This window comes from Chrysemys picta, chromosome 5, assembly GCF_011386835.1.
Source record: "Chrysemys picta bellii isolate R12L10 chromosome 5, ASM1138683v2, whole genome shotgun sequence".
NCBI lineage: Eukaryota > Metazoa > Chordata > Testudines > Emydidae > Chrysemys > Chrysemys picta.
The window spans coordinates 81,690,852-81,714,223 of record NC_088795.1 but is presented as its reverse complement, the minus strand read 5'-3'; the positions used below and the strand labels follow the sequence as shown (position 1 = coordinate 81,714,223).

The following is a 23,372-nucleotide window of genomic DNA, read 5'->3' as shown; positions in this document are numbered from 1 at the left end:
TTTATTGCTAAATTTGCCAAAGATTCTGTCTTCACTGAGCATGCTCCATCCCCTCGCAGCTCCCAGTGCTGACCAGACTGTATGTACTATCCTCACAGAGTGACAGCACATGCTCCAGCCCAGGGCTGCAGGGGCAAAGTCAGACTTTCTCTGAAATTGTTGCTTTAGGCTGAGGTGAGGCCATGCACTTGACACTGAGGCCTTGGCTACACTTGCAGATGTACAGCACTGTGAGTTAAACCTGACTTTGTACAGCTGAGTAGGGAAAGCGCTGCAGTCTGTCCACACTGACAGCTGCCCAGCGCACTGTCATGGCCACATTTGCAGCATTTGCTGCGCCATTGGGAGCGGTGCATTATGGGCAGCTATCCCACAGACCACCTCTTCCCATTCTGGCGCCGTGGGTTGTGGGAAGGGGGCGTGGGTGCGGGGCATTCTGGGTCCTGTCCCAACGCCCTGTGAAGCATCGCTTCGCATCCCAGAAATCACTTTGTTTCCGTCCACCTTTGGCACCATCTTTCAACAGTTTCTGTGCAGCGCGATCTGTCTGCGGGAAATGGAGCCCGAACTGCTGAGGCGTATGCTGACTTATCTCGCCAGCACGTCACGTTTGGCTGTCAAACTATTCCTTAAGATCCAAAGTGACAGTGAGAGTGAGGAGTCCGACGATGCTATCGAGCCGCGTAATGCGTATGACACGAAATTCCTTGTGGCATTCACGGACATGCTCAGCACCGTGGAACACCGCTTTGGGGCTCGGGAAACAAGCACCGAGTGGTGGGATCACATTGTCATGGAAGTCTGGGATGACGAGCAGTGGCTGCAGAACTTTCGGATGAGAAAAGCCACTTTCATGGGACTGTGTGAGGAGCTCGCCCCCACCCTGCGGCACAAGGACACGAGATTGAAAGCTGCCCTGCCAGTGGAGAAGCGGGTGGCTATTGCAATCTGGAAGCTGGCAACTCCAGACAGCTACTGGTCAGTCGCAAACCAGTTTGGAGAGGGAAAGTCGACTGTTGGAATCATGTTGATGCAAGTTTGCAGGGCCATTAATCGCATCCTACTCAGAAGAACCGTGACTCTGGGTAACATGCAGGAAATAGTGGATGGCTTTGCACAAATGGAGTTCCCTAATTGTGGAGGGGCGATAGATGGGACGCACATTCCTATTCTGGCACCACCCCACCTAGGATCCAAGTATGTTAATCGGAAGGGGTATTTCTCTATGGTTCTCCAGGTGCTTGTGGATCACCGTGGGCGTTTCATTGACATTAACACAGGCTGGCCCGGAAAGGTGCATGACGCACGCATCTTTCGGAACACTTGGCTGTTCAGGAAGATGCAGGCCGGGACTTTTTTCCCAGAGCGGAAGATCACAGTAGGGGAAGTCGAAATTCCCATTGTGATCCTTGGAGATCCCGCTTACCTGTTAATGCCGTGACTCATGAAACCCTACACAGGGAGCCTTGATAGCAGCAAGGAACGGTTCAACTACAGGCTGAGCCGGTGCCGAATGACTGTGGAGTGTGCCTTTGGCCGTTTAAAGGGCTGCTGGTGATCTCTGTATGGGAAGCTGGACTTGGCCGAAAACAGCATCCCCGCAGTTATATCGCGTGCTGTGTCCTCCATAATATTTGTGAAGGGAAGGGTGAAAGCTTCACTCAGGCATGGACCTCCAAGGTTGAACACCTGGCGGCTGAATTTGCACAGCCAGAGAGCAGGGTTATTACAGGGGCCCAGCCCAGAGCCGCAAGGATTAGGGATGCCTTGAGGGAGCAATTTGAGGCTGAAAACCAGCAGTGATATCTGGTGCCCTGCACAGGAGCGAAGTGCAGTAGTTCCAATCTTTAGGAATCAGTGTTTGCTAAGCAGACAAGCAGACTTGCAGTGTCTCTTTATTTCCTGGGCTAAGGAGTCTTTTACTTTATGCAATAATAAAGAATGTTTTCAAAGCCAAAAAATCCATTTATTGAAAAGAAACAAGGGGGTGGAGTGGGGAATGGTACAATCACAGATTCGCGTATGTCCTGTCTGGTGTGCTGTGCACTGAGTGCTGCACTTCAGGATAGCTATACTGCATGGTGATGGGTGTTGAGTGCAGAGGGTAAGGGTCATGGTTTTCAGGGCTGGGTGGTGAAGATACTGGTGTTGGAGGCAGCTGGTGGTGTGAAGAATACGGAAGTTGGGGAAAGTGGGTTGGAGGTGACAGTGGGGCACAACGGAAAGAGTTTTGGGACAAAGGCTGTCGGGGGGGGGGGGGGGGGCGTTTGCGCTTGTGGTACTGCTCCTTCTGCATGGCTACGAGCTCCGGGATAGCGTCTGCTTGGCGCTCCAGGATGCTTATGAGTCGATACGTGTTTTGCTGCCGGTGCTCCGTGCTTTGCCGCCGGTGCGCTGCGTTTTTCTGGCGGATCCTGCTTTCTCTCTCCCTCCAGTTCTGTGCTTTCTCATTCTCTTTAATAGATTGCCACATCACTTCTTGCAGCATGTCTTCTTTGCTTTTTCGCAGTCTCTTCCGGAGTCTTTGCAGTCTCTGAGCAGGCGATAAGAGGGACGGCTGAGGTCTCAAGGTTGATGCAGCTGTATAGGCAAAATGCAATATTTAACAGGGGCAGCATTGTTTATACCAGACGGAGTAATGATTCCCCCCGCACTTAAGGAGTAGAAAACACACAGGATCTACACAATAGCATAATTTTCCCGTCCGAAACAGAGCACACATATCCCACGGGAGCCTCAAAATGGTGAGTAAGGACGACTGATTGTTTCAGGGCTGCACTGTCCCCTGGGTTTCGGTGCCTTGGGGAGAGCCAACAGCTTCAGGGGGCACCTACACTGAACACTGTCTCAACATTTTCCATAGGAGTTCGTCCTGGACGATATCTCGCTGCTGAGGGTGACCTGGGAAGCAAGGGAGGGTCTTCTACTGCAATGCGGCTTCCACCCTGGCCCATATGCAGCTTGCCTGTGTGCAGAAATGGTCCCCCCGCCCCTCGCGGCACAGTGGCGCAGACACGTTAGCCTGGCTGGGACAAGGACAATGGTGGCTCTCCCGATAAACCTGCGCAAGCGCATTGCACACGTTCTGGATGAGACTTTCGAGGAGATTACCGAGGCCGATTACCGCGATGTGATAAACCACATCAATGCACTATTTCGCATCTAGGCATGCATGCCTAACCCTCCTCTCCCAAAGAGCCCGCACCGAAAAAATTCCTTCCCGAAAAAAACCCCGCTTACCGGGAACCTGTTCTTCTGTTTGTCCTCCACCAAGTACCGGCCGCTGCGACTGGCTACCTTCCTCCTGGCTCGAGAAGAGCTCCTGGCTGCATGGCTCCAGGGATTCCGGGGTGTCTCCATCCGGCCCACCACCCTCACTCACGTTTTCTTCCTCCTCCTCCCCCTCCCCCACCGGCTCTGAAGTGTCCATGGTGGTGCTCGGAGTGAAGGTGGAGTTAACCCCAAGTATCGCATCCAGCTCTTTGTAGAATTGGCAGGTCACGGGGGGAGCACCCGAGCGGTCGCTTGCATCGCAGGCTTTGCGGTAGGCACTCCACAGCTCCTTTACTTTAATCCTGCACTGCAGTGCGTCCCGGTCATGGCCCCTTTCCATCATGTCCTTTGATACCTTCCCGAAGGTATCGTAATTCCTACGGCTGGAGCGCAGCTGGGACTGTATAGCTTCCTCCCCCCAAACACTGATGAGGTCCAGCAATTCACCATTGCTCCATGCTGGGGCTCGCTTGGTGCGTGGAGGCATGGTCACCTGGAAAGATTCGCTGATAGCACTCCACGCCACGCCGGGCTGAGCAAACAGGAAGGGGATTTTTAAAATTCCCGGGAAATGTAAAGGGTGGATCACATGATTGGTTACCTGAGGCCAGGGCAGTAGAGTTTGAACTGATGACCAGAGTGGCTAGAACAGGCATTGTGGGACACTGCCAAATACTTCTGGAGGCCAGTCACAGCGCATTGGGCGACCACACTGGTGCCGCAGCGGCAGCACAATACACGCTATTCCTCTCGGGGACGTGGAGTACATGCAGCGCTGCAACCACGGAGATACAGCGCTGCAAATGCCTTGCCAGTGTGGACGGGGAGTGAGTTACAGCGCTAGGGGTGGCTTTACAGCACTGCAACTCTCAAGTGTAGCCAAGGCCTGAGAGCAAGGAGCCTGTCTCTCCTGTGCTCTCAAATCACTCCCAGGCAGCTTTTCTTACTCTTACTAAATGAAGGATTTTATTGTAATCCCACTGGTGTCAATAGCAAAACTCCCAGTGAGTTCAATGGGTGCAAGATAAGGGCCAACAGGGGCATTTAGGGCCAGATTCTTGGTTCCAGTCTGGCTTCTTTGTATCGTTCCAGAGCACTTAGCCAGAAAGCTTCCCTGAAGGACAGTTGAATGTTCCCCTTGCATAGCAAACTCTCTGGCTAGCCCAAAGCTAGCTATGGAGGCACTACACTACTTCCTCCAAGCCCCACAAGAGTAAGTGGCATCAGAGTGTGTGGCTGGAGTCCACTGTGCTTTGCCAATCCTGGGTTGGCAAAATGGTCCATGAGGGGCTGTTGTAGCCTAGAAGACATTCCAACTTATGTCAAGAACCAAAGAGCTTCCCACTGTTCCCTAGATCAGGCTAATGCAAAGGTAGCTTTAAGCTATGCCTTTGTCCTTTCACTAAGGTCTTAGGCTGAACATAGCTCAGCTGGACTCAAGAATCTGGCCAATAAAGTTTAACTTCGGCCAATTAAAAAAAACAAAAAAAACATACCTTAACCTACAAAATAAGTAAGCAACTGTAAAACCACCATCAAGCCTTTTACCAGCTTTTGTGATGTCTTTGTTCTGTAAATACAGTATACACACACACACACACACACACAGATAGTAGCTGTTTCCTTGAAGTAGAAGGCTGACGAGAAATTGCACAACTAGTCACAGAAAACAAAAGAAAATACATGAGCAGGAAATCAGTTGAAGCACAATAAAACACGAATATGTAACTGGAAATATGTATTTGTTTCCACCTATGGTCCCAATTACTATAATATCTGAGTGCTTGATTGTACTATTACGATATAAAAATTCCACACATTTCCTTTTTATGTACTAGAAATAAGAAAATATGCTTACCAACATGAATATTATCCTTAAATGCTGTCTTGTAAAGCAGAAATATTAAGTGATGGCTAAATTTTTCATCAGTGCTGGAATCTAAGTTCAAGACATCTTCAACTGAACATTTAACTCCATAAAGTTCTTCCAGCTTTTTACTAACAAGCTGAAAAATAAAAATAATTAGGCTATTTTTTCTGTTTTTTTAATAACTAAAAAGGTACCCATAGATCGTGACAGATGGGCAGATTTTATGTCTTCGTTCATTTCAAAGATATTTTTGAACATGCAGTTTTTTTAGACTATGAAGTTTCATGGCTTATTAAATTGTAACCAAAATACAAACACATATTTTACCTTATAAATTGCATAAGTGTATGATTATGGTACCAGTAGCAGACTGTTGCAAATTTCCAGTTTCTCACCTAAAAGCCTAATATACCACCTCATCTATAATTTTTTCTGTTACACTGCTTCCAAAGTATAATTTACAGCTCCAGGGAAAACCAGCATTGAAGACTCTACAATCCAAACCTATGACAACTTAGTCACATTATATCTAGGGCCAGAGTGAAGACCTTAGATCCAAGGAGTCCAAAAGCTTCAGATCTTGGGACCTCAGATCCCTCCTTTTGGATCCAACAATCTTCTTCTTTGATTTTGAGGATCCCTTAGATTTCAGAACTGACTCTCATGTCTACAAAGGAGGTGGATCCTCTAAGGACTCCTCCAAGAGAAAAGGCCTCATTCAATGTGTGGCTTCTTTCCTTCCTATCGAGAGGCATGCACAAGGCTCTTAGGATGATGAATGCTCTTAAACCTCCATACTTATCTGAGTCCGGATATTTTACTAGAGAAGGAGGTGTATTTCTGAAAGCTCGTTTTAGTCTCTTTGTCTGCCACATTGGAGATAATGTCCTGGCCCACCATAAGCCAAACCAAATCCATATGAAAACATTTGTGCTAATTAATAAAACCATTAACTAACAAGGAGTGACACTATATAACAATCAGAAAAGGCCTAAGCTTAATAAAAACCACACTGGGGAAAAAAGGGACTTGAAACAACTGGAAAAAGAAGAACTGAGGGAAAAATAGAGGGTGAAATCTTTTGTTAGAGCCCAGGAGCATGCCTGTAGGCTTCCTAACAATTTTACTGCTTTCTTTGGTTCTATGGCTCTTGTATCAGGGCACATAATCCACCAGTGTGACTCTACAGAGGCAATATCATGAAAAAGAAATTACTATGTCACAGGCCTATGGTGAACATGCTGTCATACCAACCACCATTTGCCTCTTGTTCCTCTAAAGCGGGAAAACCAGACAAACTTTGCTTTAACTAGCAATATCTAAACACGCGTTTCTAATTTTCTCTAAAAATGGAATCAATTTTCATTTTATTTGTGATAACTTGAGCTTTAGAATAACTATAAAGAAAATTTGTTCACTTTATTCTCTCTTTGATCCACATTAAGGTCCATAACAAGACAGACAGACCTACAATATGTTATATTCTAATTATTGTTCCAGTTTTACCTCAATTAACTTTGCAATCATCTTCTTGCCATCAGCTTCAGGATTCACTGGTTTATAGAACTCCAAATCAAAATACAGTTTGCAAACAGCTTTTTCAGGAATAACTTCATAGCAATGCATAAGTCTTGTTTTATGTTCTTTGCTAAACAGAAAGTAGTTAAGAATCATCACCCATGTTTATGAACAAAACTAAAGATTTTTATTCCTCTTTAGTGAAACACTTGTTGAAATGTTTTAAAGACTAGCCCTACTATGTTCTGAACAACGTAAAGTATGAATTTTGTGACTAATTAAAGAAACACCATAAATATACATTTAGCCTAAAATTTAGATTTTGTAAAAAATAAATTCTTACAAACACCTAAGACTAACAGATATGTTTTCATGAATAAAAATAACTAATGGAAAAAGTAATTTTAAACAATAAATCCATTAGTGCTGAAAACCTTAAAGTAAAACTATACATGAAAGTGAAACCAACTTCTTTGAATTTTGATATCCAAACTGAGAGAAATGCAAAATGTAAAGAGCTTAAATAAAAAATTTGGATTTTTAGAAATCTGTCACTTAATAATCAGATGCATTATTGCTAAAACATTTTTTTTTTTTTTAAGTTGACTGTAGACCTTTACTAGACATTTCAGTATCAGAACTTGATCATGTGATATGTTTCTGTTAAATGACTGTTAAGAATTATATATAAAATGGTTCCTGGAGATGTAATTATTTTATCTGCTGATGCACCAGAATGATGATGATTGTTCACTAGGGATACCAATTCTCTTCAGTGGTCAAGCACTGTAGCACATTTGAGGGGATCAGTGTCAGAGAGCCAGTTATCGTGCTCTGCTTTCTGAGAGCTGGTCTATACCAGCCCCAGCCCTGATGAAGTTTAAAGCAGCTGAGAGGTACTTTTTTCAAAATACTCACTTGTAATAAAACCAAAACTCTGTATATGTTGTCACAAGATAATACCTTTGTCCATCTTCTGTGTTCATTTCCAAAGCAAATACATGAACATCCTTTTTAAATTAAAAGAAAGAGTTAACATTTCCTTTTTCAGATCACTAATCAAAATCTTTTGCTTGAAATTAATTTCTCAAATCAAAGGTTAGTAATTATTTTCTAATTAGTAACAACCTATCAAAGGATGGCTTAGGCTTTTTTTTCTTTAAAACCTAAGTACCTTTTATTGCTAATTAAGAGCCTGCTTCTTATTTAAATTACACCAGCGTAACTCTTGAGCAGCTGACTGAAGTCAATAAAGCTACTATGGATTTGCATTGATGTAACTGAGATCTGAATCAAACCCTCAAGTGGTATTTGCCTAGTAAAATTTTATTTTGATCAGCAGCAAGGTAACATCAATTGGAAGAGAAACAGTGTACAGAGAAGAGGATTCTCACTGAAGAGAGAAGCAGCATATGACCTAAATCAAGCAAAATCATGTCCAAACCATTCTTTTGATTACATACTATATGTAAAACCAGAGGTGACCCTACAGAGAAAAATGCTCCCAAACTGCAACATAATTAGGAAACAGCTTTGACACAGTCATAACTTCTATAATGAAATTCATGACATTTGAAGAGTTGGTTAGTAACACCTGTCTCAAAATATTTTACTTTGCACTTTGTCATATGCACTGTTCCCCGCTATAGTGAGTCAGACCCTGATCCTGCAACAAGCTCTGCACGGGCAGACCCCTGCACCAAGCTCCATTTAAGTCAATGGGGCTTCTCAGAGAATCAGTCTGCATGGAACTAACTGCAGGATAGGATCCTTAGTCAGTTCTCCCTGTTATCTGTGTGGGTTTGAGATGCAGGTAAGAGTGGAGAGGAAAAATGTCTTAAAATAAGAAGATATGATTGTAAAGGCAACAAAAACTGGGGGACTGAAGGAGAGATGTAATGCCAGAAACTACTTGTGGCAAACTTGCCATGCCAATTGTGGCATTGCAGCAGCTGTGCCTCAGTTTCCTCTCCCCATACATAGTCCTGTGGCCTTCTCTGACCATCAGAGTGATTTGGCCCTGCAGTCAGATCACTTTACAGGGTCACAAAGTCCTTTATTAAAGAAGAAGAAGAACAAAATGTATTGAAAGCAAACCTTCAGCCAGGCTGGGTTCAGCAGACAGCAGCAACAGAGGTACACCTGTGCTGAGGACCGCTGCTCTTTCTCCTCTCCCATTCGCTCAACCCCCAGTCCACGGGCTGGAACACTTCTCCTTAACTAATAGTTTATGGCAGGCTCCAGCTCACCAGGAACCCCAACTCAGTCAGGCTTTCGGCTTGCCTCTGGAGAACCTGTCTGGTCCTCCCCCACTCCCTCCACCTTCTTTTCAGCTACTTCCCAGGGAGAGAGCACTTCCCACCTGGTCTTTCCTGGCTCTTTATGGAGACAAACCTGCTCTCCTCCAACTGGGCTTTATTTTTAGACTGTGTCTACACTGCCACTTTCAGCGCTAAAACTTTTTGTCGTTCAGGGGTGTGAAAAAAACACCCCCGAGTGACAAAAGTTTTAGCACTGAAAAGCGCCAGTACAGACAGTGCTTTATTGCTGGGAGCTGTGCTCCCGGCGATAAACCTACCACTGCTTGTTTGGGGTGTTTTTTTCTTTTAATCGCCAGGAGAGCTCTCCCCTGGCAATAAAGCGTGTCTACACTGCCTACGTCACAGCGCTGCCGCGGCCGTGCTGGAACATGGGTAATGTAGACATACTCTTAGTTAGTCCTGAACCACACCCCCGGTGCACCCCATCACATTGCCTCCTCTGCAAGACTACATTCTGTCTGGTGCCAGAAGGGTGAAATGAGCTCTTCTCGATGACCTGTGCCTGCTGATAGGTGGGCAGCAGCACTGGTAGCTACTCCCCTCATAGAGGTGTTTTTTTTATAGTGCTGTGAGAGCTCTCTCCCAGTGCTATGCCACGACTACACAAGCCATGTCAAAGCGCTGCCGCTAGACTTCAGATCAAGCCAAGTCAGATCAATCTCATGCTATAAAACAGGGTGGGTGGAGATTTTCATTTAATTGCCATTTGTGTTTTTGACACTTTCTCCCTGGGTCTTTAGAAGGACAGATATAAATATTACCTGAATTTTGTTACCTTGACTTTCTAAGTCAAAGTAATTCACCTAATATGGTACTTTAATATAAAATCCCTATTTTTAAATATAGTGAACTTTGGCTTCTTTCTGCCTTTCTTCCCCTTGCTGATTTTAAACTAGTTAATGATCTACAATTCCTTACTACAACCGCCATGTGACAAGGATACCTGTTTGAATCACAACATTCCTTATCCCCTCTTCCCCAGACCTGTTAGGGCTCCTCAAGAGCCTACATGTGCCCTCATGCCTCCTACCACAACATAGCATCATTTCTTTGTCTATGGAGGAGATGACTGTGTTGCTTTATGGAGCAACGAGAATTGGGCACAGAGTGTTGCAAATTCTTTCAACACCACTGGGTGCTTTTACTGGATATCGTTGACAGGCATTAAATGTTAGTGTAATATACAGAAATAGGTCAGACCTGCAGAATTATCGGGATAGCTGAAATGGCAGAAGGAAATTGCACATTCCACAGTTCTTTTTAAAAACAGGCAATCAAGTTGCAGAGTATGAAATGTAGGTAATTACAAATAAATAATTAGCTCATCCTTTCAAAAACAGTTACACCTTAGGCTGAGGGTTCATTTCAGGTGATCTGGTTCTTCTCTTTCACTTCTTGGTGCCTGAGCTGTTGCCTGTCTCTTGTGGGATATATTTTTGCCTCTCTTTTCATTCATCTCCACCTCTCTTATATCTTACCTTCTCTGTTTTTCCTCTTCCTTCCTCATTCTCTGTCCTCTTCTCTCTCCTTCCTTCCTACTTGATTTTTACTCCTTTCCCATTCTTCTGCTTCCTCTTGTCATTTTGGCTCTTTCCCTCACCTACATCATTTGCCAGACCTTCCTTGTCACATCCCACCACTTTGGTCTTTCTTCCCCACAAGCACTTTTACTATTAAACATTAACAACACATCTAGAGTCTTATGTTAGAACTAGCCCTCATTACAGCTATTAACACAGTCTAATGTTGGAACTACTGCATATTACAACTTATGCATCATGTTGACCTGTAAGGGAAAAAAATTGCCTGATGTATCAGGACCGCACAACAAAAGAATCCTGAAGCGAACTTTGTAGGTTAATAGAACTTTACAAATGAAGTTTCTAAATAGTGAAGACACCCTTCTAACAATTTAATATCTTACCTCCTTACAGGTTTTTGCATAGTTAAAAGCTTGAGCTTGTCGACGAAACAGATTCCAAACAGAGCACGGTTGCCATGGTTTGGACAGCTGTGGCCTGTAAACAGGGCAAAGTGGCTTTCTTTTATATTGAGATGCTAGTTCATCAACATTCTTCAATCTTTCTTCCCATTTTCTCTTCATTTGTCCTAAAGCAGTCAGGAAATGAGCCCTTAATACTACATTAAAAATAACCAAATCTAAAGCATTTTGTATGTGCTTCAATTTCTCATATACCTGTGCATATCTCTGTGAGTGATCTGCTGTATTTGAGCATACTTTGACTCTTTCATGACTAAGGGGAGCCTGTACTCCAAATCAACACACAACTTAGCTGTGAAACTCCCTTTAATACTAAGTTCCCTGTGCTGGTTTGAGAAAATATGAGAACATCAATTGTATCAAGAATCAAGTTATGAATGCCCAGGCCTATTTTATTATCAACACAACCGAAACAATTTAGAATAGGGGGAAATCTCAGGGTAATGAATGATATTTTGTTTATAGAATAGTGTTTAATAATGCTTATATTTTCAAAATAATGTACACGTTTATATTAATTCATTCTCACACCATCCTGTGGAGGTAGGTAAATATCAGACCCATTGTATAGATGAGGAAATCAACCAAGACAAGTTAAATGACTTATCTGGGCTCACACAGCAAGTCAGTACCTGAATGAGGATTAGATCTCAGTAGCTTCTAGCTCCCAGCCCTATGCCCACAAGGCTCCATTGCCACTCAAATAGATAAAGCAAAACAATTCAAAACCAAGGGGCATCCTCAGCCTATGACCCATATCAGCAATGCTTTCAACTGCTTAATAATCTCAATACATGTTACTCTAATTAACTTACTCAATTATCTGTGTGTTCACTGTCAGAATTTTCAGGACTTTGAAATAGTTAGCTTACCAGTACTCAGTAAAGACATTTTGCCCAGCAGTGCTCACTATCACTCAACCTTTGGACTTCTAATCACATAAAGTAAGCACGTGGTAGGAACTCTGAAAATCAATGCACAATCAAAAAGCTACATTAAATGTAACATTAGCGTCACTACAGACAAGTTCCAATTTAATAATTTTTGTTCAGGGAAATTCCTTCCCCCTCAGAATTCTTCCAGATGGATAAGAGTTAAGATTCTTGGGAAGCAGAAAGAATGGGAGGAAGGGAATTGGGGAAGATGTTATTACAGAGGTTGTTTTATCTAGTCTACAAGACCAATTACCAGTACCACTTTCTGTCCCCCACCCTTTGATTATGCATCTGCATTTTCCTCCCCCGGTTTTTCCGCATCTCTTCTTCCCTTGGATTATCCCGCATTGACCACCTCCCACCTGTGTCTGTCTCACAGCAATTTCTCAAAGGCAACAGCTGTAGAATGAAACTGACTATACTCATAGTAGAGAGACACTGTGAGTGAAGCAATATCTTTTATTGGACCAACTTCTGTTGGTGAGAGAGACATGCTTTTGAGCCAAACAGAGCTCTTCTTCAGGTCTGGGAAAGGAACTCCAGGCATCACAGCAAAATACAAGGTACAATGGTTTGTCAATCTGTTTCCTCACTTCCCCAGGTGGGTATTGTAGTTTTAAGAATGCTTGATAAAGATCTTGTAGACTGATAGAGTGAGATGGGTACCCAGAAATCATCTACTACAGGACAGGCCCAACAAGGAAAACAACAGAACACCACTGGCCATCACGTACAGGCCCCAGCTAAAACCTCTCCAGCGCATTATCCACGATCTACAACCTATCCTGGAAAACGATCCCTCACTCTCACAGACCTTGGGAGGCAGGCTAGTCCTCGCTTATAGACAACCCCACAACCTGAAGCAAATACTCACCAGCAACTACACACCACACCACAGAAACACCAACCCAGGAACCAATCCCTGTAGCAAACCGGACAGTCCCTACGTAAAAGAATAAATGGACACAAATTGGACATCGGGAACGGTAACATACAAAAGCCAGTAGGCGAACACTTCAATCTCCCTGGACATTCTATAACAGATTTAAAAGTAACTATTCTTGAACAAAAAAACTTCAGAAACAGACTTCAAAGAGAAACAGCAGAACTAAAATTCATTTGCAAATTTAACACCATTAATTTGGGCTTGAATAGAGACTGGGAGTGGCTGGCTCATTACAAAAGCAGCTTTGCCTCTCCTGGAATTGACACCTCCTCATCTATTATTGGGAGTGGACTACATCCACCCTGATCGAATTGGCCCTATCAACACTGGTTCTCCACTTGTGAGATACATGAAGAGAAGGGAGTTGTCATTATATAATGCCTGCATCTATAACTTTCACTCCACGCATCTGAAGAAGTGAGATTTTTTACCCATGAAAGCTTATGCCCAAATAAATCTGTTAATCTTTAAGGTGCCACCGGACTCCTTGTTGTTTTTGCACAACAGGTTTTACTCCTCATAACACAAGAACTAAGGGTCACCAAATGAAATAGTCATCAGGTTTAAAACAAATAAAAGCAAGTATTTCTTCATACAATGCACAGTCAACCTGTGGAACCCCTTGCCAGAGGATGTTGTAAAGGCCAAAACTATAACAGTGTTCAAAAAAGAATTTAGATAAATTCATGGAGGATAGGTCCATCAATGGCTATTAGCCAGGGTGGACAGGGATGGTGTCCCTAGCCTCTGTTTGCCAGAAACTGAGAATGGGCGACAGGGGATGGATCATTTGATGATTACCTGTTCTGTTCATTCCCTCTGAAGCATCTGGCATTGGCCACTGTTGGAAGACAGGATACTGGGCTAGATGGACCTTTGTTCTGACCCAGTATGGCCGTTCTTATGTAACACTTTCAAAAGGTGAGCCTGGGAACTTAAATTCATTACTCTGCTAGACACCAAAAATCATGGACTGAACAGAGACACTGGATTTATGGCTTATTACAACAATCTTGTAACCCACTAACCACCTCTCTTTGTCTTATGACTGCAGTGGTGTTAACGGGCTACTCTACCTTGAATGTCCTTTACAATATGTGCTAATTACTTTTGCTAAACAATCTCCTTGTTGTTCCAACCCCTTGTATTTTGCTGTGATGCTGGGATTTCCTTTCCCAGACTGAAGAAGAGCTCTGTTTGGCTCAAAAGCTTCTCTCTCTCACCAACAGAAGTTGGTCTAATAAAAGATATTACCTACCTCACTCACCTCATGGGGAGAGATAGCTCAGTGGTTTGAGCACTGGCCTGTTAAACCCAGGGTTGTGAGTTCAATCCTTGAGGGGGCCAATTAGGGATCTGGGGCCAAATCAGTACTTGGTCCTGCTAGTGAAGGCAGGGGGCTGGACTCAATGACCTTTCAAGGTCCCTTCCAGTTCTAGGAGATAGGATATCTCCATTAATTTGTTTATTTTTATATCCTGGGACTGACATGGCTATAACTACACTGCATATACTCATAGTACTATAATCAATCATGTTTATTCTATTCAGCCAGCAGGCATCACTAGAGAGAGGCACACAGTATACCTCATCCATCCAGTGGCCAAGCATGTTGCTTCCATAATGCTCCCAGACCATGTTCACCTGCTGAGTGAGGTAATTATCAAGATCCCAAATTAATAGGTACTGCCCACAGACCACCAGGGCAGCACACTTCTTTCAACAAATTATCAATTTCCTCCTGCTCCCATTAACCTCCTCAAGAAAGTACTTCCTCCACTTAACCCTTTTTCAGCAACACTAGCAAGAAACACAGCTAACATGGACCATACAGTAGTTACAATCCTAATCAGTTTCATTTTGATGTTGCTGGCACTGCTGTGGATGCACTGCATACAGGAGTACAAGTAGGATTCTCCTTGTTGGCATTCTCCCACAAGAAAGTGTTTTAAGAAGGGAAGGGAAGGAGACTATGGGGAATTCCCACAATCCCACACTCAGTTTAACTTCTTGGTTAGCTCAGAAAACAACTTTTCAAAAACACATGCACACCGTAGATTTCTGAATATGCATAGAAACAGTTGCTTCTCATTTTCATCTGAAATCTCTCTCTTTTCTCCTGACCAGTTGCTCTTTCAAGAAAATTTCAGACTTAGAGAATTCTAAATCTTTTGCCTGCCAAATAGATGGCTGTAGTCTCCTCTTGGTGCATGATAATTTATTTTTTAGAATCTGCAGATTTACATGCTGTCATAAAAATAAAGGGAAGGGTAACAACCTTTATGTATACAGTAACATAAATTATCTCCTGGCTAGAGGTACAGCATCATTTTACCTGTAAGGGGTTAATCAGTTCAATTAACCTAGTTGGCACCTGACCAGAAGGACCAATGGGAAAAGAAGATACTTTCAAATCTAGGGAGAAGGGGAGGGAGGTTTTGTTTGTGCTCTCTTTGTTGATTCCCTCTCAGGACAGAGAGAGAGAGACCAAGAAGGTAAACCAGCTCCTAAAAAGATCCTGAAATGATACATCTAAAATTACAGAAATTGTAAGTAATAGCAAGGAAATGCGTTAGATTATCTTTTGTTTTTGCTTGTGAGTTTTCCCTACGCTAGTAGGGAGGTTTATTCCTGTTTTTGTAACTTTAAAGTTGAGCCTAGAGGGGAATCCTCTGTGTTTTAAATCTTTTATTACCTTGTAAAGTTACCTTCCATCCTGATTTTTGAAGGTGTGATTCTTTTACTTTTTTCTTTATAATAAAGTTCTTCTTTTAAGAACCTGATGATTTTTAGTGTCCTAAAAACCAAAGGGTTTGGTCTGTGCTCACTTTGTTAACCTATTGGTTAGTATATTATTCTCAAGCCTCCCCAGGAAAGGGGGTGGAGGGGCTTGGGGGAATATTTTGGGGAAATAGGGACTCCAAGTGGTCTTTTTCCTGAATCTTTGTCTAAATCACTTGGTGGTGGCAGCAATACCATCCAAGGAAAGGATTTGTGCCTTGGGGAAGTTTTTAACCTAAGCTGGTGGAAATAAGCTTAGGGATCTTTCATGCGGGTCCCCATATCTGTATCCCAGAATTCAGAGTTGGGAGGGAACCCTGACACGTGCTTTCTGTTAAACTTTTTGCTTTTACTGGAAAACTCCCACTTCATTTTTATCATCTCTTCGAATGCAGAAATGGGGTGGAGGGACCTATATTTACTTCTTGAATCAGGATTATAATTATTTCCCAGACATGATTTTAATTTCTTATTGTTTTAATTCATTGTTTAAGTATGCTCTTACTCATAACATAAAGATATTCAGTTGGAAGAAGTATCTACTGAGAATTCATGTCACTTTCCTCTAACAAGGAGTCAGAAAATGAATCTAAGCACAGCGGAGATTTGGTATTTTTGCATAGTATAGTCTTAGATTTTCTTTATTTTAGAATTAACAGAACAAAATGGACTAAAGCACTTAGAAATGGAGATTACTGCCATAAAACAAGAGAAGACAGTAAACTCTGTATCATTATTGCACATGGAATTAGATCTTTGTAACTGGTTCAATAGTTACTTGTACTTTTATTTGGGAATGATGAAAAACTCACATCTGAACTCTTTTTAAACCGTTTTTTTAAAAACCAGTACAAGCTAACAACAAGTTCCCTGGCCTGTGTGGACCAGGAGTAATAGTTTGATGGTAGAAAACATGGGTAGAAAAATGGTCAATGCATGGTCCACAGTGACCAAGCAACCCAGGTTTGAAACAGATTCAACTGTTTTTTCCTCCCCAGTATTGGGCCTTAATAGAATGTTCTATATTTGCTTCCTCCTCCATTGCTAAATTTCATAACCCGATGGAAAGGAAAGAAAGGAAGGTGTCAAATACTTTTTAAAGACCACATTGTAAATTACTGGAAATATTCTCACTTACCCAGGCAATCTCTTTGAGCAACAGAGCCTACAACTCCTATGGGGCAACATATTTTAGGGATAGGTTTCCAAAAGGAAACCTAAGGTCCTATCCAACATCTACCAACAACTGAGCCTTTTCTAGACAGGGGAGTTCCACCTAATTCAAAAAACCCCAATACATGCAAATTCTCTACTAGTTACACTTGCACTGGCTATGACAATGATATTGGGGTTTTGGCTCTTTCCCTTACTAACATTAATAAACCTGACGGAGAAGAAAAACTCTGTGCTGTGGTGCATTTTAAATTATACCAGAAAAACCCATGAATTATACAAGTCATTAAACTTCTCTGGCTGAGGCATGTCGGAATGACATCCCTGGCTTGCAACAAAGCGAGGATATTCCGTAGAAACAAGGGTAAGATCTTCATAATGGAGGGCCTGATTCTGAAAATCCTCACACCTGAAAGTAGTCCTACTAATGTCAAGATGTTTACATTCATGAGTAAGTTTTACTCATGTGGGCAATGATTTACCCATGTGGATCAATTTGCAGTTTTGCCAACTCTTGTGATACTTCAAGTTTTTCTTAAAAATCTCAGCTCCTGGAGTCATGAGAATCTCAGCTTTCATTGTTTTAAAATAGATGTTTAGACCTCATAGTTGCAGAGAGAGGCTGGAAAACATTAACTCTAATAGTTCATAAACCAGAAGGCAATAAAACACTTTTTTTATCTCATGATTTTAAAGCCAATCCTCATGATTTTGGGGGGCCTGCTTCAAGATTTTTGAACACTTTTTAGGGTTGGCAATACTGATATTAGCAGGAACTTAGATTGTAAACACTTATAGGTAGGGACTCAGTCTTCTCATTTATCTGCTATGCACACCTTTGGCATGATGAACAATATAATTATTCCTGATTTGTTCCATGGCTGACATCTCTAGGTCTGCTTCCTGTTCACAACCCAATTGTGGAGATTAGTAGATGATTGCTAGAGAAAACCAATTGCCTGCCATTCTAGCCAAATGAAGAGTGGCAAATTTTTGTCTTGTGCTCATATAGAACAGAGAAATTTGGGACAGAACAGTTTCCAGAAGGAAGGAAAGATTATAGGAATTTAGATGCAGTAATAGAGAACTCATATCTTAAAGCCACAAAATACAAAGATAAAGATAATGTAGTTAATGTGGTTTTCAGTAGACAGAAGGAACTAAATTTAATCTCTCATACTTGTTGCTGAGTCACGCTACAAAGTATACGTTTTTAGCCGGAAACAACCTGCTAGTTTTCAGGCTCAGTACAGCTAAGCAGTGGGAGATAAAACACATCATGAAGTGAAAACCCCACACTACTATATTTGGACATATACATATTTACTTAGATTTATAGAAACCAACGAAGGTGCTCGTCTCATACTCCAGGGACCCCTAACAATTATTTAAGATCATAATCAATACAAACAGAGAGGAAAGTAGCAATCCCACAAAATATAACAATAACTAAATAAACCAAAAATAAAGATGTACCCCACCCTCTTAAAACATCACTTCTCAAGCACACAATATATAAAAAAATTATCTCACAGTGCTGAACACAGTTTGACCTTGTCTACATTTGTGGCTAAATATAACCTTAATTAATTAGAATCATAGAATATCAGGGTTGGAAGGGACCTCAGGAGGTCATCTAGTCCAACCCCCTGCTCAAAGCAGGACCAATTCTCAACTAAATCATCCCAGCCAGGGCTTTGTCAAGCCTGACCTTAAAAACCTCTAAGGAAGGAGATTCCACCACCTCCCTAGGTAACCCATTCCAGTGCTTCACCACCCTCCTAGTGAAAAAGTTTTTCCTAATATCCAACCTAAACCTCCCCCACTGCAACTTGAGACCATTACTCCTTGTTCTGTCATCTGGTACCACTGAGAACAGTCTAGATCCATCTTCTTTGGAACCCCCTTTCAGGTAGTTGAAAGCAGCTATCAAATCCCCCCTCATTCTTCTCTTCTGCAGACTAAACAATCCCAGTTCCCTCAGCCTCCCCTCATAAGTCAGGTCCTGTCTGAACTACATAAATTACCATGTTTAGTTTAGAGAGACAAGGTGGGTGAGGTAATCTTTTTATTGGACCAACGTCTGTTGGTGAAAGAGACAAGCTCTTTGCATAAGCACTTAACATGTTTCAAGGGACCATTCAATATAAAGTAGCCCATTATCGCCTGTCCAGTCACAGGGAGAAAAGGAAGGGTAAGGGAAAGAGAGAGAGGGGGTGTGTGGGTGGGTGTAGGGTGAGTTACAGATTGTTGTAATAAGCCATAAATCCAGTGTCTCTATTCAGTCCATGCTTTTTCATGTCTTGAATGGCCCCTTGAAATGCGTTAAATATTTATCCCAAACAATCTGTCCACCTTGTATTTAGCAATGACACCGAGAGCTAGTCTACACTAGGTTTCAGAGTAGCAGCCGTGTTAGTCTGTATCCGCAAAAAGAACAGGAGTACTTGTTAGTCTCTAAGGTGCCACGAGTCTACACTAGAACTGCTACAGTGGCACAGCTGTACAGATGTAGCTGTGCAGCTCTAGCACTACTAATGCAGATGCTCTATGCTGATGAGAGATCTCTCCCCCGTGAGAATAATTACTCCACCTCCCCGAGCGGCAGTAGCTAAATTGGCGGGAAACACACTCCCACCGACCTATCCACACTGGTGCTTAGATCGGTGTAACTTATGTCACTCAGGGGGGTGTCTTTCCCGCGCCCTTGAGCGACTTAAGTTATACCAAAGTAAGCGCTAGTGTGTACCATCACTATGGTACACACTACAGCCTATGTCAGCATAATGTATGTTGCTCAGGGTGTGAATAAACCACCTCCCGAGCGACATAAGTTACACCGACATAAGCATTCACGTGTACAGCGCTGTTGGCGGGAGAGCTTCTCCCACTACATAACTTCTGTCATTAATGGAGGTGGTTTTTTATGCCAATTGGAGAGTTAAATCATAGAAGATCATAGAACAGGGGTTCTCAAACTGGGGGTTGGGACCCCTCAGGGGGTCACGAGGTTATTACATGGGGGGTTGTGAGCTGCCAGCCTCCACCCCAAACCCTGCTTCGCCTCCAGCATTTATAATGGTGTTAAATATATAGAAGTGTTTTTAATTTATAAGGGGGGTCGCATTCATAGGCTTGCTATGTGAAAGGGGTCACCAGTACAAAAATTTGAGAACCACTGTCATAGAATGGGACCTCAGGAGGTCATCTAGTCCAACCCCCTGCTCAAAGCAGGACCAATCCCCAGACAGATTTTTGCCCCAGATCCCTAAATGGCCCCCTCAAAGATTGAACTCACAACCCTGGGTTTAAGCAGGCCAATGCTCAAACCACTGAGCTATCCCTCCCCCATCTCTCTCTCAGCAGCATAGAACATCTTCACCAGAAGTGTGGCAGCGGCACAGCTGCATTGATAAGCTCCGCAGCTGCAGCTCTGTATGTCTAGACATGGCCTATGAGTTAATTGCCTAGACCTGAAAAGGAACTCTGTATAAGCTTGAAAGCTTGTCCTCTCACCAAGAGAAGCTGGTCCAATAAAGATATTACCTCACCCACCTTGTCTCTCTAATATCCTGGGACCAAGAGGGCTACTACACCACTGCAAATATATGTTTAGTTTAAACATTTATAAAACATGACTGTTGCCAAATCATGTTATAAAATGCTCTCAGGAATTATGTTTAGCCTATGCAATCTTATTTACACTAACAAACTAAGGACCTGTAATTTACCAGCAGTGCAGTGCTGGTGATAGCAACAGCAGTATTTCATAAAATCATGAAACTGTCTTAACTATGATTTTATATATATAAAATTTTGCCCTCTAGTTTTTAAGCTTTAGGGTACATTCGGGTCATACTTTCACGTTTGGTCTGCAACCCTGAGGGCCAGAAATTGCCTTTTATTTTAATAAAAGCTGAAATTCTCACATAATCCCATGACTCCAGGAGCTTGGAGTTTAAGAAAAACACCAAATATCACAAGACTAGCTATAAAATCCCAAGAATTGGCTTCAAGCTGTGACAGAGACAGGTCTCAGACATTAACATGGTCATTTATCCCAAACTCATGAGCTCTGTCTACATTATAGCATCCACCATCAGAGAATTTCAGCTATGACATTTACTAGCACAGATATAGCCAAAGAGGCTGCTGGGAAAGAAACCTATATGATAGGAAATTAGCCTGTTGCTGAAAACAGTTCTCAGCAATGTACACTGGAGAATTGTGTGTTTAAAGTGTTAGTACTGGACCATGTGTAGCTGCCACGTTAGAGCTATCTATCTCTATTCACCATCAACCCTATTTCGCTTAGATTTATCCCCACATCTTACACATGCAGTTGTATAGTAAAGAGGGCCAAACACATTGCCACCAGCAGGGCCGGCTCTAGGCACCAGCAAAACAAGCAGGTGCTTGGGGCGGCACATTTGCAGGGGGTGGCATTCGGGCCATCCTTTTTAACAAAACAAAACGAAAAAACTCACTTCCTCCCCTCTCACAACCCTGCAGAAGCGGAGCCACGGAGCAGCTGGGGATCCAGCCTGGGAGCTGTAGTTCCTTGCCTAGCTCCCTGCCTACAGAGCCAGCCCTGGAGCAGGGAAAGAACTACATTTCCCAGCAATCCCTTAGCCGCTATCAACAGGAAAGGGAGGGGTAGGGAGTGAGGTAGCTGAGCCATGCTGCAGCTTGCTGTGAGTCGAAAGGGGTGGCACTGTGAATGGGGAACAAGTATGCCCAAGGAGTAGAAGGCTTTGCCCCAGATATCCCCTTCAGAAGACTTCCCCAGACTGGATTAGGGATACTGGTGTGACCTCACCTTGCAGCCTCCAAAGAAGGAATTGGGTGGACTAAATGGACAGTGCCCCTCTCTATCTGAAGCCTAGCAAGGGAGGTACTTGGATCCCACTAGAACTTAAAATGAAAAGTAAGGGAGGGGAGGCTCTACTAGAGGACCCGGGCAGCTTTAGATACAGTACCACGCACATAGGAGGATTTCCACTTCTGAGCCATGGAAGCAGAAATTGACTTTTCCTTTCCAGATATAGCTAATATTCAGAAAGGGAATCTAGCACCTGCCTTCCAGATTTGAACACCCTCAAAATTCAGGAGTGCTCAAGCTCAATTCGGGCAGCTGTTACTTCATTTCTCCTAAATCAAATATACTGATCCACTGTAACTTGCTGTAGAAAAAGTAGGATAAAATTGAGCAAGAAATGCTTCCCAGTGGTTTTTAGGACTGGAATTGCTATTTTCAACAGTCATTGCCTTGTTTGTTTGTTTTTTGTTTTATTTGTTTAAAAGGAAGACAGTGATTCTCCCATTGGCAAATTCCGCATAGAAAGAAAGAGTGGAACAAAAGAATAATAAAGGCACCTCAACTTTTCCTCATTTATGTAGGACAGTCTTATAATGTACATCCAGATATCCTCCAATCATACAAGCTGAAAATTGTTCCACTTTACTGCAGTTCTGTAACCATATGGGAACCAATCCTGTCTATTTTCTGTGCACATCCAAAATTCCTGCTGAATGACCCGCCCTGGGAGCAAGTTACCAGTGACCCAGGGCTGGGACAGCAGGAGGGCGCAGGTTGGGAGGAGAGCCCAGGGCTGGGGCGGCAGGGGGGTGAGGGGGAGGGCACTGGTGGGGGGGAAAAGGGGAGAGCCCAACACTGGGGCGGCAAGGTGGGGGGGGGAGAACCCAGGGCTGGGGCAGCAGGGAAGTGCAGGGGGAAGCCCAGGGCTGCGGTCGGGGGCAGCCAAAAAATTTTTTTTGCTTGGGGCAGCAAAAAACCTAGAGCCGGCCCTGGCCACCAGGGAAATTATTTCATAGCTTCCAGCAGGACTGATACGTGCAGTGGATTGTGGAGGGCGTGACTGGTCCACTGTGTGAGGCAATAGGGAGAGGACTAACTGAACTGTGCTGGGGAAGTGTAGTAAAATTTGTCCCTGGCACAATTTGCTACTGGTAGCACATATGGACATACAGCATGCCCTCTCAGAATTTGTTAACCAACCCCTTTCTCCATTTGCTTGTCAGGTAGCTATTTCCCTGTCATAATTTTGCTGCTCTCCCCATCTTTCTCCATTCTCTTGTCCACAGTAGCAAACTCTGACAGGGGTGATCTTCCCTGTCATAATTTGCTACTCACTTTTCCTCATTCTCTACACCAGGAGTGAGCAAACTACAGCCCGCGATCTGGCCCGCCAGCCATTTTAAGCTGGCCCTCAAGCTCCCACTGGGGAGTGGGGTCTGGGGCTTGCCCCGCACCAGTGCTCCATCCTGGGAGCAGGGTCGGGGCCGCACCACGCTGCTCCCTGAAGCAACGGCATGGCCCCGCTCTGGCTCCTACATGTAGGGGCAACCAGGGATGCTGCCAGGCATGCAGCCAGGCATACTGCCCCCGCCCCAAGCGCCACCCCCTGCAGCTCCCATTGACTGGGAACTGTGGCCAATGGGAGCTGCGGGGGCAGGAGCAGCACCTGCGGATGGGGCAGCACACAGAGTCACCTGGCTGTGGCTCCGCGTAGGAGCTGGAGTGGGGACATGG

At 43.6% G+C, this 23,372-nt stretch overlaps 2 protein-coding genes across 10 annotated transcripts in view; both read right to left on the bottom strand.

Annotated features, from left to right (window-relative positions):
* Window positions 1–23,372, bottom strand: part of PRIMPOL (primase and DNA directed polymerase) — a 43,476-nt gene that overhangs the window by 17,578 nt on the left and 2,526 nt on the right. For 3 of the 9 annotated variants that reach the window (XM_065596767.1, XM_065596763.1, XM_065596764.1), the window contains exons 2-7: window positions 12,794–12,862; window positions 11,857–11,948; window positions 10,907–11,091; window positions 7,580–7,671; window positions 6,650–6,791; window positions 5,132–5,279 (exon numbers count right to left, since the gene is read on the bottom strand). In XM_065596767.1, the coding sequence (XP_065452839.1) occupies window positions 5,132–5,279; window positions 6,650–6,791; window positions 7,580–7,671; window positions 10,907–11,091; window positions 11,857–11,875 (586 nt within the window). In that variant the 5' untranslated portion in view covers window positions 11,876–11,948; window positions 12,794–12,862. Of the gene's footprint in view, window positions 1–5,131; window positions 5,280–6,649; window positions 6,792–7,579; window positions 7,672–10,906; window positions 11,092–11,799; window positions 11,825–11,856; window positions 11,949–12,793; window positions 12,863–23,372 lie in introns of those variants that run through there. The other 6 variants (XM_065596765.1, XM_042842040.2, XM_065596766.1 and 3 more) reach the window with 6 other exon arrangements.
* On the bottom strand, window positions 1,866–3,704 carry LOC135983699 (uncharacterized). The gene is made up of 2 exons (XM_065596781.1): window positions 3,241–3,704; window positions 1,866–2,580 (listed from the first exon to the last, which is right to left on the bottom strand). Exons 1-2 carry the CDS (start codon window positions 3,614–3,616, stop codon window positions 2,009–2,011), a joined length of 948 nt encoding a protein of 315 aa, XP_065452853.1. The 5' UTR covers window positions 3,617–3,704; the 3' UTR covers window positions 1,866–2,008.